The 12,700-nt window shown below is 39.2% G+C and overlaps 1 protein-coding gene across 1 annotated transcript in view; it reads left to right on the top strand.

The window, feature by feature from the left end:
* Positions 1-3,619: 3,619 nt before the first annotated feature.
* aspscr1 (ASPSCR1 tether for SLC2A4, UBX domain containing) overlaps positions 3,620-12,700 on the top strand; it is a 165,376-nt gene continuing 156,295 nt past the window's right edge. Inside the window, exon 1 of the mRNA XM_051936248.1 lies at positions 3,620-3,755. Within this exon, the coding sequence (XP_051792208.1) occupies positions 3,666-3,755 (90 nt within the window). The 5' untranslated portion in view covers positions 3,620-3,665. The remainder of the gene's footprint in view (positions 3,756-12,700) is intronic.

Below are 12,700 nucleotides of genomic sequence, written 5' to 3'. Positions count from 1 at the left end.
TACATATCCAGAATGTTTTTTTATTTTTTTTAAGGAAATGTGACCTGTAGGAGAGAGAGAGTAGCTTAGGACAGGATGGAATATAGTATTCGTTGATCCATCTACTTTCATAACAGTGGGGCAGCTGGAGCCTATCCCAGCAAGCAACGAGTACAGGCAAAAGCAACCCTTGGACAGGGTGGCACCCATCAAAGAGTGAACACAGGCCAATTAAGAATCACCATTACACCTACCCTGTATGTTTTTAGACTGTGGGAGGAAACTGGAGCAAACCCATATGGGCCCATGTGCAGACTTCATGCAGGGAGTACTCAGGATGTGAATCCAAGATTGTGAGGCAGCAACCCTAATACTATATCACCTAGCTGTCTATTCATAGATTATTAACATATTTACATTAGTTGTGGCCTTTAAATAATTTGAGAAAAATACCCCTTATTTGAGACTTATTTTAGTAATGTAGTACATCTGTTGGGGGGACCATGCCACCCTTTAACGTCCGCCCATGTTCTGAAACATTAGTTAATCAAGTTTTTTTATACTGTGTCATTAGCATTACATTGTTTGACATAAAGCACTTTCCATCTGCAGGATTTTTTTTAGAAACTCAGGAACTTCTGTAGCATTCCACCAACAGGAACTATGGCCAGTTGTTGTTTCTGGTAGGTAGTTCCTGGAACTTTTTTAGCTCGCTGCTCCAGAGTATGTATTTTTTTGTTTATCCAGAAGCTATACTGAGTAGGATTCAGGTGGTGAATTGTGCTGATTGGTTTAATACAAGCACTGGTGACATCTTGCAAATCAGATAGTGGTTTGGACTTGAAAGAGTTATCAGTGAAGAAGGAGTGTTGTGCTGTGCATATTATCACTCCTCATAGCCACCTCCTTGGTGCACTATGCCATGCACTGTATTGAAGCAATAATCCCCCTTGTGAAGTCACAAACAGCGGGAAAACACCTATAGACACAATGAATTTAATAGCAATCCATTTGTCTGATTCAACTGGAGTTTCCAAGCACATATTTCTCAGCAAGTTATACAAATCCATCAAAGTTAACACTACTCCACAGCCCTCACCATTTTGATGTGAGAAGTGATTTGATACTAACTTAGGTAAATAAAGAGACACCAAAAAGCAGATATTCCCAATATTAACTTTTCCACCTTAATGTGAGAAATAAAACTTTTTAAATGTGCCCACTTTTTCTTCTTACACTGAAAAATATACATTTTTCTCTGATGGTTTCCCAGAGCCTACTTTGAGTTCCATTTCCGGAATAATAATAACAATTTATTTCTTATATAGCCCAAAACCACACAAAGAATGCCTCAATGGGCTTTAACAGGCCCTGTTTTATAACAGCCCCCAAGTCTTGAATCCCTAAAAAGACAAAAAAACTCCCAAAAAAAAACTTGTAGGGAAAAAAACAAAAGAAATCTTGAAAAGGGCAGTTCAGAGAGACACCCCCTCCCAGGTAAGTTGGACATGTAATGGGTGTCAAAAATGTGGTAAATACAATACACAAAGCACAACACATGTCTGTTCTCTTAAACTGAAGGAAAATTGCTGTCAGGGTTGCCATACAGTATGTGCTGGTTTTCTGCCAAATTGGAGTATTGTTGAAAGTGTTTTGCAGGTAAAAATTTTGATTTGGTGATGTGCATTCCCGTCACCTCCTTTTTTACTGTATAACCTCCCTCCCCAACCTGGTTTAGCTGAGTTACTAAACCTTGGGTTCCCCTCCTCCACCGTTCTATGATGTAACTTCCGGTTTATGGAGCATCTCAAAATTCCAAGGGTCTCTCTTCCACCTTCTTCGAAGTTCATTTACTAAAATCATCGCCATTAAAAATCCATGGAATACCCCCCATGGGATACCTCCCCCTCCACCATTACTTTACTTTAGTTACTTTTACCATGACCTTGTATGGTTTTATGGTCTAAAGGGAATATATGCCATTCATTGCTCTGGTCTCTATCACCAATAGACAGGATTTTAATGGTTATTGGGCTGGAAAGTTTTTCAGGATCTGGCAACCCTGATTGCCATGGAATGTACTGATTAGGTTTACTTTATTCTGGTAGCACTTTGTATTTACAAACCTGCCTACTTGTCATTGAAAACTTTGAAACTTGCATTTTCTCTGAGTTTCATCCAAAATCGAATCAAAGACTGAAAATTTAACAAATACATGAATTTTTGACTGAAGCGTTTTAAGCACCATTTATTACTCCCATACGTTATACACACTGATCAGCCAGAACATTAAAACCATTTGTCCAGTATTGTCCAGATACCCCTCTGACCCATCTAGGCATGGACTTCAAATGATCTAAAAGAAAACGTGATTCAGACCAGGTCACTTTCTTTCATTGCTCCATGTTACAGTTCTCATGCTCATGTGCCAGTGTAGGTGCTTTCGGCTGTGGTCAGGAGCCCAGCATGGACACTCAGACCGGTCTGCAGTTAAGTAGCCCCATACATAGCAAGCTGTGATGCATTATGTGCTTTGACACCTTTCTCTCATGGCTATCATTATGTTTTACAGTAATTTGTGCTACAGTAGCTTTTCTCTGGGATCGGCACAGACAGGCTAGCCTTCGCTTTACATGTACGTCAATGAACCCTGGGCACCCATGACGCTCCACAAGACCTGCGGTTTTCGGGATGCTCTTCAGACATCTAGTCATCTCAATTTGGCCCTTGTAAAAGTCACTCAGATCCTAGTGCTTTCCCATTTTTCCTGCTTCCAACATATCACCTTCAAGAGTTGACTATTCAATTGCTGCCTAATATATCCCACCCCTTGACAGGAGCCATTGTAGCGAGATAATCAATGTTATTAACTTTACATGTCAGTGATTTTAATGTCCTGGTTGATCGACGTAATTGACATATAAAACTGACATATACAGGAATTTTGTTAAAAAAATACTTCAAGGAAAGTTGGAGCATAGCCTATATCTTATATAGCATGCAGTTAAACAAAAAAGGTTAAAATACATTAAAATTAAAAAAATGAAGACGTTTAAACCTTCATCCTAATTAATACATACCACAATGCATCGTTCCATTTTTCACTACACTGAAACATTAAGTAATTGTACTAAGATGATACTAGCCAGACATCACTAGCGATGAGTACGCTTATAGAAAAAAAAAATCCTCACTCTGAACATCAGATTTCCTGGCACCTTTTACGCATGTGCACAGCTGTAAGATGTACAGTATTAGCTTCTTTATTCACCGCTATTTTGGTTTGAATAAACTATTTAAAGAATGTGTATTATGCATAAAGGAGATATCCATCCATCCATCCATCCATTATCCAACCCGCTGAATCCGAACACAGGGTCACGGGGGTCTGCTGGAGCCAATCCCAGCCAACACAGGGCACAAGGCAGGGACCAATCCCGGGCAGGGTGTATAAATTAATATTGATTTTTACACTTTATTTGAATAATATCTGTTGATGCATTTTATTGTTGAAGTATACGTTTTGGAAGCTAGGATGCCGTTTGTTTTTCTGTCTGTTACGTTCTGCGGCAAATAAACAGTTAACTCAGTAACGCAACAGCCGCACGTACGGGTAGTAGCGGGACCGTTACTCAGCAAGTGCTAATAAAGTTCATTCAAACAAACACTTGGTGACGTACTTTACAATGGCGGCGAACAGCACGACTGTGACAGTTTTGGCTCCTAATGGTAGAAGGCAAACCGTGAAGGTTTTTCAGAGCATGCCTCTGTTACAGGTAGCTTTGAACATTATCCATGATTGTTGTGGGCTTCTAATTGCAAAATTTGAAGTTTTGATAACCTGTACATTTTCTTTAATTACATAGGGTTAGTTTGGAGTTTTAAAGTCGAATTTACTTGGATCCACTTCTTGATTTGTGTCGTTTAATCCTAGTGTGTAGATACGCTTACCTTTTAAAACGTAACTGTCTTAGAGGACTCGTCCATTCTAGTACTGTGACAGAGATACATTGTCCACTAGCCAGAGAGCTGGATTTGTGATATAATTCAGGGTATTCGTTTGGTACGATGAACGCCCTACATTGGATTGACCGAATTCTCCTTCTTCTCAACATTTGTTTATTTTTTGTGTCTTTGGTTTAACTCATACTTGTATGTGCGATTCTGGTGCTTTGTACAGGAAGGTTGCGCATGCTCGTTGTACTGAATGTGTCAGTATCGAACTGAAAAGGTACTCCAGCCTAAAGCACCAACAAACTATGTGTACCTACTGATTATACATTTATTTCCACAGTCTCTACACACGTCCCTGTTAGGTTTGCAGTGTTTGACACGACGTCAGCATCCATCCATCACATGTTTTATCCATTTCATGCTGTTTTAAATTGTTTTTAGTTTATTTTTTATTGCATCCACCTATCCCTACCTTCCTTCGTTTTCAAACCTACTTATCCAGTTTAGAGTTCCAGGTAACCGGTGCCATTCCTAGCATTGTTTAGTGCAGGGGTTGTTAAACTTTTCAATCTGAGGACCCAAATTAGAAAATGATAATGACTCAAGATAAGAGTTATCCTCATAATGGTAGCAGAGCTGTAGTGCTATACATAGAAAAATAACAAAGACCATATACTAAAAACAGTAAAAGGTTTTTGTTTTCATTCTACCTTATTTCTCACATAAATATTACTAAAAGAAAAAAGTGCAAAGCAAACTTATTGTTAATAAAATGTATTATTCAAAGCCGGTAATAGATTTCTGAAGTATGTTTAATCTGACAGAAACAAATTCTTTATAACAGGGGCAGTGCTAGGATGTGGTGATTTCTGAGAACCTAGTATGAATGGTCACTTAATGTATTTAACTGACTCATAGCACAAATAATCAACATGGTTTATCTTGTTTTAGCTAGCTAGCTTTTTCTTTCTTCTTTTTTTTTTATTACTTTTTTCAAATGAGTGTCAGCCTTAGCAATACATTCTTATCCCAATTTTCATGAAACAGTTCAATAACCGAATACAAATAGTTGAGTCATGTAGCCAAATTATTGCTAACAATAGATACACTATGGTATTTTATATGGGCGATTGGGTAAATCTTGACTAAATATTCAGCAAATAGTCCTCTCTGATGTGTTTAATGCTGCTGAGAGACACTGTACTAAGCACAGAGGTCTCAATGATCCAACAAGCACGTCTGTCACACTATTGGTAGATTAAAATTTACCAAACTACTTTTTAATAGGGTTACAAAAAAAAATTAGTCATTTCTGAGGTATGTTAAACTTAATACAAAAATCTTCTTTGAACATCTGTTACAGATATGATTCAATGTATGCCATAATGGCACAAACACAATGAGGCAACAACAAGTTGTACATGACCATTGAGACTGCATTTAGCTTAAAACACTGCCACTTGTGTATATACACAGCCAACATACCGTCTTAACCCCCAAAACATATTTACATTTCACTGTTTCAAGTTAGTGCCACAGTCTCTTCACAAGCTTGTCAGTCATTTCCTCATGTATCCCCCTTTCTTATACAGTGGAACCTCGGTTCACGACCATAATTCGTTCCAAAACTCTGGTCGTAAACCGATTTGGTCGTGAACCAAAGCAATTTCCCCCATAGGATTGTATGTAAATACAATTAATCCGTTCCAGACCGTACGAACTGTATGTAAATATATATTTTTTTAAATTTTTAAGCACAAATAAAGTTAATTATACCATAGAATGCACAGCGTAATAGTAAACTAAATGTAAAAACATTGAATAACACTGAGAAAACCTAGAACAACAGAGAAAACTTACACTGCAAGAGTTTGCGCTATACTGTAGCCTTATGACCCGATCGCTGTAAACATTATTTTTTTTGAGTTTTAAGCACAGGGGGGGAAAAAAGGAACATTTGAACAAATCCAAACTTTATTTAAAAGTCAACCATAAGCAACCAAGAAAGTAACATTGCAGGTGTTCACGCTAATAGCATTACAATCCAATCGCTGTAAACACTCTTTAAATTAGTTTTAAGCACAGGGAAAAAAATGAACATTTGAAAAAAGAGAAAACATTGCAACAATTCACGCTATGAACCGCAAAAATGAACATTTGAAAAATCCGTAATACATAAACCACCAAGAAAACTAACCTTGCATGAGTTGAGTTCTGGCATGAAGTGAGGAGGAACTGGGTGGAGAACAATCCGGTCTCGTCACAGTTGAAGACTTGTTACGGGATGTAGCCTTTGTCCTCCACTAATTTTGTGAAATTTTTCACGAATTCTTTCACAGCTTCAGCGTCGGAACTAGCAGCCTCTCCATGCCTTACCACACTATGAATGCCACTTCTCTTGCGAAACTTTTCAAACCATCCTCTACTAGCTTTAAATTCCTCACTTTTGCCACTCGTAGGATAGTTTTGCAGCAAATTGCCATGAATCTTCCTGGCTTTCTCGCATAACATCGCCTCGGTTCCGCTATCCCCTGCAAGTTGCTTCTCGTTCAGCCACACTAGCAACAGTTTTTCCACCTCTTCCAGCACTTGAGGCCTCTGTCTGTAATGCTGTAACTCCTTTTGCAATATCAGCTGCTTTAAAAGATTCGTTCTGCTTTAGAATAGTCGAAATCGTAGATTTCGACTTCTTGTACTCGGTGGCAAGATCAGTAACACGAACGCCACGCTCATACTTTTCAATAATTTCTTTCTTTACTTCGATTTCAATTTTCTGCCAAACTTTCTTCTCACCACTCTTCACTTGCTTAGAAGCCATGGTTAACTGCAAAAGCACACGAAATACTGTAGAGCACAAAGAGTCCACAGGTAAAGCACGCACGTCTGACTGAGAACAATGAACAGGGAGAGGCTGAACACGTGCTTAAATACAGTAATCGGCACGTACGAACCAGAAGGGAAATGAAATAGAGCACAAAGAGTTCACAGCAAAAGCACACACACACGTGCAAGCACGCACGTCTGACCGAGAACAATGCAACACATGCGGAAATCATCGGCGCGCACAAACTGAAAGGGAAACTGGCTTGTTCGTATACCGAACGTGTGGTCGTGAACCGAGGCAAAAGTTTGGCGAACTTTTTGGTTGTAAACTGATTTGTACGTGTACAGAGACGTTTGTGAACCGAGGTTCCACTGTAGTTATTGCTTCAATTTATAAATGTTATGATTTGTTACAGAAAAAAGGCACTGTATTTTTCACTTGAATGATGGAGATACTTTTAATAAGTTCATTGGGATTTCTGATTGTGTTGAGGTATTGAATAGGTAATGAATATCCTAAAATTTAACTGGTGTTAAATGCAAAAATGATTTCATTGTGACATTCCTGTTCAAATTAAGCCAGTATATTGCAAGTCTTGTTGAAGTTGATCCAGCAACTTGAGCTCAGGGTTGCTGAACTGAGAAGGAGGTGGCCAGCCTGCTTTGTAGTAAGGAACTGGTGGATCTAGGGAGATAGTGTGCATTATCAAAGACATGGGGGAGGAAACAAGACTCCAGATCATAGGGGAAACAATAGGTAGACTGAGACCACCGTTTCATTTGAGCATCCACGAAAGCATCTTATGAGCAGCACGTATTGCTAGATCTAAGGCTGTCCCAGGACAACTTCCAGTCCTTGACATTCTCTGTAAGCGTTTTGCTCTGTGATTGATGGTGAAGAGTAAACTTTGTCAAAATAGTATCGGTAAATGCCAGTCTGTCAGTTGTTGCTTCAGTCATTTTGACATGCTTACTATACGTCCCGTTACTGATAAATTCTTCAACAGTAGCTCCTCAACAAACATGCGTGGTAAATAAGATTTAATAAAAAGTTATAGTAATTTATTAGCTGACACCCAGGAACTCTATACAAAGGCATTTAATAGACAAATTGTTAAAATAAATCTACTAATCCACTTTCACGTCATACGTAATGCTTTGCTTTTAAATATTTACTCGTAGTTTTTTTTTTTTTTTTTTTCCCCTGGGGTTAGAAACATTTCCACGGGAAAGGCTTTGTTGTGAGACTCAAATTTCACCTCTGTCATTTCAGTGCTTAAAACTGTGTGAATTAAATAGTTTTAGTTCTATCAAATAAAAATCTGTTGCCTGTCATGACCACCCCTTTAAATTAGGGGAGGATCTCATTTTCACAACAGGTGTTATTATCCTATAAAATTTATTTTCATGTATTTAACATACACAGTTGATCATGGCAGATTAAAACTGATCAAATGTTTTAAAAAAAAAAAAACCAAAAAAACCAGAAAAAAAAAACCATGGAGAACGTATTCAATGAAAATCTTTATCTGTTGTCTCCCCTTGCAAAATGAACACTGGTTAGTTAAAATGGTGTCTTTAATAATCTTTATTAGGCAGTCTTCTATAGCACAATCATATCTAATGTGCCCTTCCATCTCTTTTACCAGAAGGGACAATCATTTCCACAACTGTTCCTATGCTGAAGAAATGTGTGCCCCTGTAAGCTGCTTACAAAATGAACACTGTATAGCTAAAATTATTTAAAATGTATTTTAAAAGACTAGAAAGTCTCCTAAATCAATTTAATATTTAATGTGCCTCTCCATCCCTTCCACCAGGGAGGACACTGACCCCACAGCTGAACCTTTTATGATTGAAATTCATTCATTCATTGTCCAACCTGCTATATCCTAACACAGGGTCACGGGGGGCTCTGCTGGGGCCAATCCCAGCCAGCACAGGGCACAAGGCAGGGACAAATCCTGGGCAGGGTGCCAGCCCACCGCAGGGAACACACACACACACACATCCACACACCAAGCACACACTAGGGACAATTTAGGATCGCCAATGCACCTAACCTGCATGTCTTTTGACTGTGGGAGGAAACTGGAGCACCCGGAGGAAACCCACGCAGTCACGGGGAGAACATGCAAACTCCACGCAGGGGGGACCCGGGAAGCTTCCAGGTCTCCTTACTGCGAGGCAGCAGCGCTACCACTGCACCACCGTGCCGCCCCTATGTTTACAATGTTTACAAAATGAACACCCATTTTGCCAATGTTAGTGGCTAAACGGCTTTGTCTTTATTGTGAGGTTTCTGTTTTGCTGATGTATTAGCCTCACTTGTGGTGTTATTAGTGGCTAAGTGAGATTTCTGTTTCCTTGGAGGCGGAGCCCTTATCCCGACTCAACCTCTCACTTCCGGGCCGGCCAGACACGCACACTTCCACACGTACACATATTTATTTATTTATTTATTAGTGACATGCAGATCCTTGTCTTGCACCCCAAAACACGAGGCTGAGTCTCAGTACTATAGCAAAACCAACTTTATTCAGCTTGAAACAGGAACAGCATGGTTATTTATTGTAGCGGGATCTGCCACTCTCATATACACAGACACAGAAATCGGGCAGGGTCGTGGCCAGGTTAGTGGCTAAGTAATACTGTTCCCTGCATTTATAATGTTCTTTACATCACTCATCAACGGCAAGCGCATATAGAGCAACCAGGATCAACTCTGATCTGCCTTAGCTAGAAGCCGCTGCACCACTGGGATCCCGTGGTTGCCCCGGCAACTGATAAACTGTCTTCCACCGACGTGGTGATCGCGCTTTGGGACGCTGTTCGGCATGTCGTCCCATTGGGGGTAGTCGAAAGAGTTTAGAAACCTAACAATATGACAATCTACAATTTAAAATTGAAGATCTGGCACTCCACGACACTACTGTATGTGGTGGAGTGGTATTATGTATATAAGTTGATAAATATTTTGTATGTCATTGCAACTCCTGAGTCTTTACAATTGACTCCGAATGTAAAATTTATTGCTGGGTTGGGGGAGGTGCCTAAAACTAGTTTGGCAATGAGGATTCTGCGTAGGACATTCTATGGGATGCCCCCCCCCCCCCATATAAAACTATCTAGCTGGCAAACTTCAGCAAAACATATATCATCAACTACTTGAGGGTGGGTGTGAAAAGGCAGTGTGTGCACCCATTGGTCTGAAGTATGGCTGTTTTGCCATTGGTTTTGAATAAGATGCAATTCTGAACCACGACGCCCTACTGGACTAAAGATTTGGACAGGAATGTATAATATTGGTCTCTTTACACCTCACTCTTTTTTTTCAATCCATGGCCATGAAGAAAACACAATGAGGACCACAACTTGGCAGCCATATCGAGAGAAGCATTTGGCCTGGCCTGAAGAAAGCTGACTAGAAATGATAACTTAATTTGAGACATTTACGTAACTACAAGTCTGTGTGCCACCTGAATCTACACATCTACCTGTAGCATTTATCAGGTTGTATGGTTGCCAGTATTTATTTGTAATATGCTTCATTATTATTATTTTAGGAATATTATCAATAATACATTATTAAAATGTGTCACTTAACTCCTGGTTGTCCCTTCACTCAATCTAATTGCCTGAGGTTATTGAAGTACAAGGGAAGTTGGGGAGAAGTGCTAAAGTGCAATACCTTATAAACGGTGGTTAAGTCTATGGGATTTGATGCATTCTGATAAAGTCTACACAATAAAGAGTACAAAAGGGAACAGTAGAGTCACATAGGACTCTATCAAGACAAAACACCTTTTGATTTAGAATGCCAGTCACTCTATGCTAGTCACCAACTCACATGCTAAGGAACCATTCTTTCACCAACTTGATGGTGTACAAACACCCTGCATGATGAACTGAAGATTTTGATTCATTAGTCCATAAGACTTCTAGCATGCAATTGTCCACAGCCTGTATTTTCAAGGCCCTATTTTGTCCTTTAAAGAAGGGCTTTCTTACTGTTACTCGCCCTGTCAAACCTGCAGCACAAAGTCGTCTCCTCTTCAAAGTAGACCCTGAGACTTGAATACAGAATAATGACGTTAAGATACACTCCAGAGTTCTAGCCAGGATTGGGAAAGTGCTTCCTTCTGTAATTTCAAAAGACTAAACCGGATTTATTAAAGGCAGACACTTAGCTTCTGATCTTCAACATTTAACGTAATATATTAATTAAATCTAACACCCCAGAGACCTTATCTTTCGATACAAAAAAAGCACTTGATATGGTTGAATGGGACAAATTCACCAAGTTGCACAAATCTGGGTTCATCCCAAACATATATGCATGGATCAAACTACTCTATAGAAATCCAGATGCCTTAGTTTGTATTAACAACATTATTTGAGACTACTTCAAACTAGAATGTGGTATTAGACGAACCCCCCAATCGCCATTGCTTTTTGCAATCGCCATTGAGCCATTGGCTGTTTAATTACAAAGTGTATCAGAGAAGGACTTGAGCAGAAAATATCACTATATGTAGATGATATGGTAATGTATATAATCTGACCCACAAAATTCCATGCCAGGAGGGAGGGATGAATGGAAGATAAGAGAGAATGTGAGAAAGGTGTATTTAGAATTTTACTTGATATCTCAAAAATAAATATTTTCTATTAGTTTAAATATAATCATTTTAAATAAATTATATAAAAACTTATCTAGGTATACAGTAATCCCTCCTCCATCGCGGGGGTTGCGCGAGAGTAGAAACCACATGTTCATATGGTTCTTTTTATATATTTTAAGCCCTTATAAACTCTATTATAAACATTTCCCGCACAATTATACAGCATAAACCCTTTGTATTCTCTTAGATATTAGGTAAGATTCGTTGAAATTATGTATGTAAACACAGTTTATATACAGTAAAACCTAAATATTATTTTAAAGATATCGAGCATCTCTGATATCAAATATGTTACAGCCATTACGACAGACAGGCCACCAGCAATAAATACGTACAATGCAAGAAAACTTGTATACAGTAAAATGTGTGTACAGTGACACTAACCTATGTACATGTAATACGTACTGTACGTAGATAATTAATTATGGTTACTCACCAACAATGACACGACAACTTGTCCGATAACGATGAGTTTAATTTTACTGCACAACAAAGGATAGCGTTACAGCTCTTCTAAAAGAGCCTCTTCAGGCGACTGTGTAGCACCGCCGTTGTTCTTCTTCCAGCACTCTTCAATCCAAATACCTAAAGCAGATTCCATCCAGACTACTGCCTTATCACGTCCACTTGCAACTCGTTTTGCGCCCTGGTTAAAGGACACTGCGGCCGTAGATCTTATATGCTTTTCCTCCTTTTTAAATAAAAAGAATCGTGGACTCATTGATGCTGTAATGGTGTCCTGCAGCGGTGTAGCTGTTCCCTTCCTTCAACATATCCAAAACTTTTACCTTTTCTGCAATCATTTGCATCTTCTGTTGGCGCTTGGACACGGCCCCTGAAGCAGTAGCAGGAGCACGTTAATGCTGAATGAGTGAGATGAGACTTCCTGGTTAATGCAGCACTCTGTCGCTGATCCAATCAGCACACAGGAACTTAACTGTGTGCTCTGATTAGGTAGCTTCTCAGTCATCCGCCAATAGCGTCCCTTGTATGAAATCAACTGGGCAAACCAACTGAGGAAACATGTACCAGAAGTAAAAAGACCCATTGTCCGCAGAAACCCGCGAAGCAGCGAAAAATCCGCGTTATATATTTAGATATGCTTACATATAAAATCCACGATAGAGTGAATCCGCGAAAGTCGAAGCGCGAAATAGCGATGGATTACTGTATTCACTCTGAGTTTCATTACAAATTTTTTTTGAAAAGTTCATCTTGAGATGCACATGAAGGAGCATTTGAATAAGCATTTATTTACA

Source organism: Erpetoichthys calabaricus, chromosome 14, assembly GCF_900747795.2.
Source record: "Erpetoichthys calabaricus chromosome 14, fErpCal1.3, whole genome shotgun sequence".
Classification (NCBI taxonomy): domain Eukaryota; kingdom Metazoa; phylum Chordata; class Cladistia; order Polypteriformes; family Polypteridae; genus Erpetoichthys; species Erpetoichthys calabaricus.
Note: the sequence above shows the minus strand (reverse complement) of the source record. Positions and strands in the feature narration are given on the sequence as shown.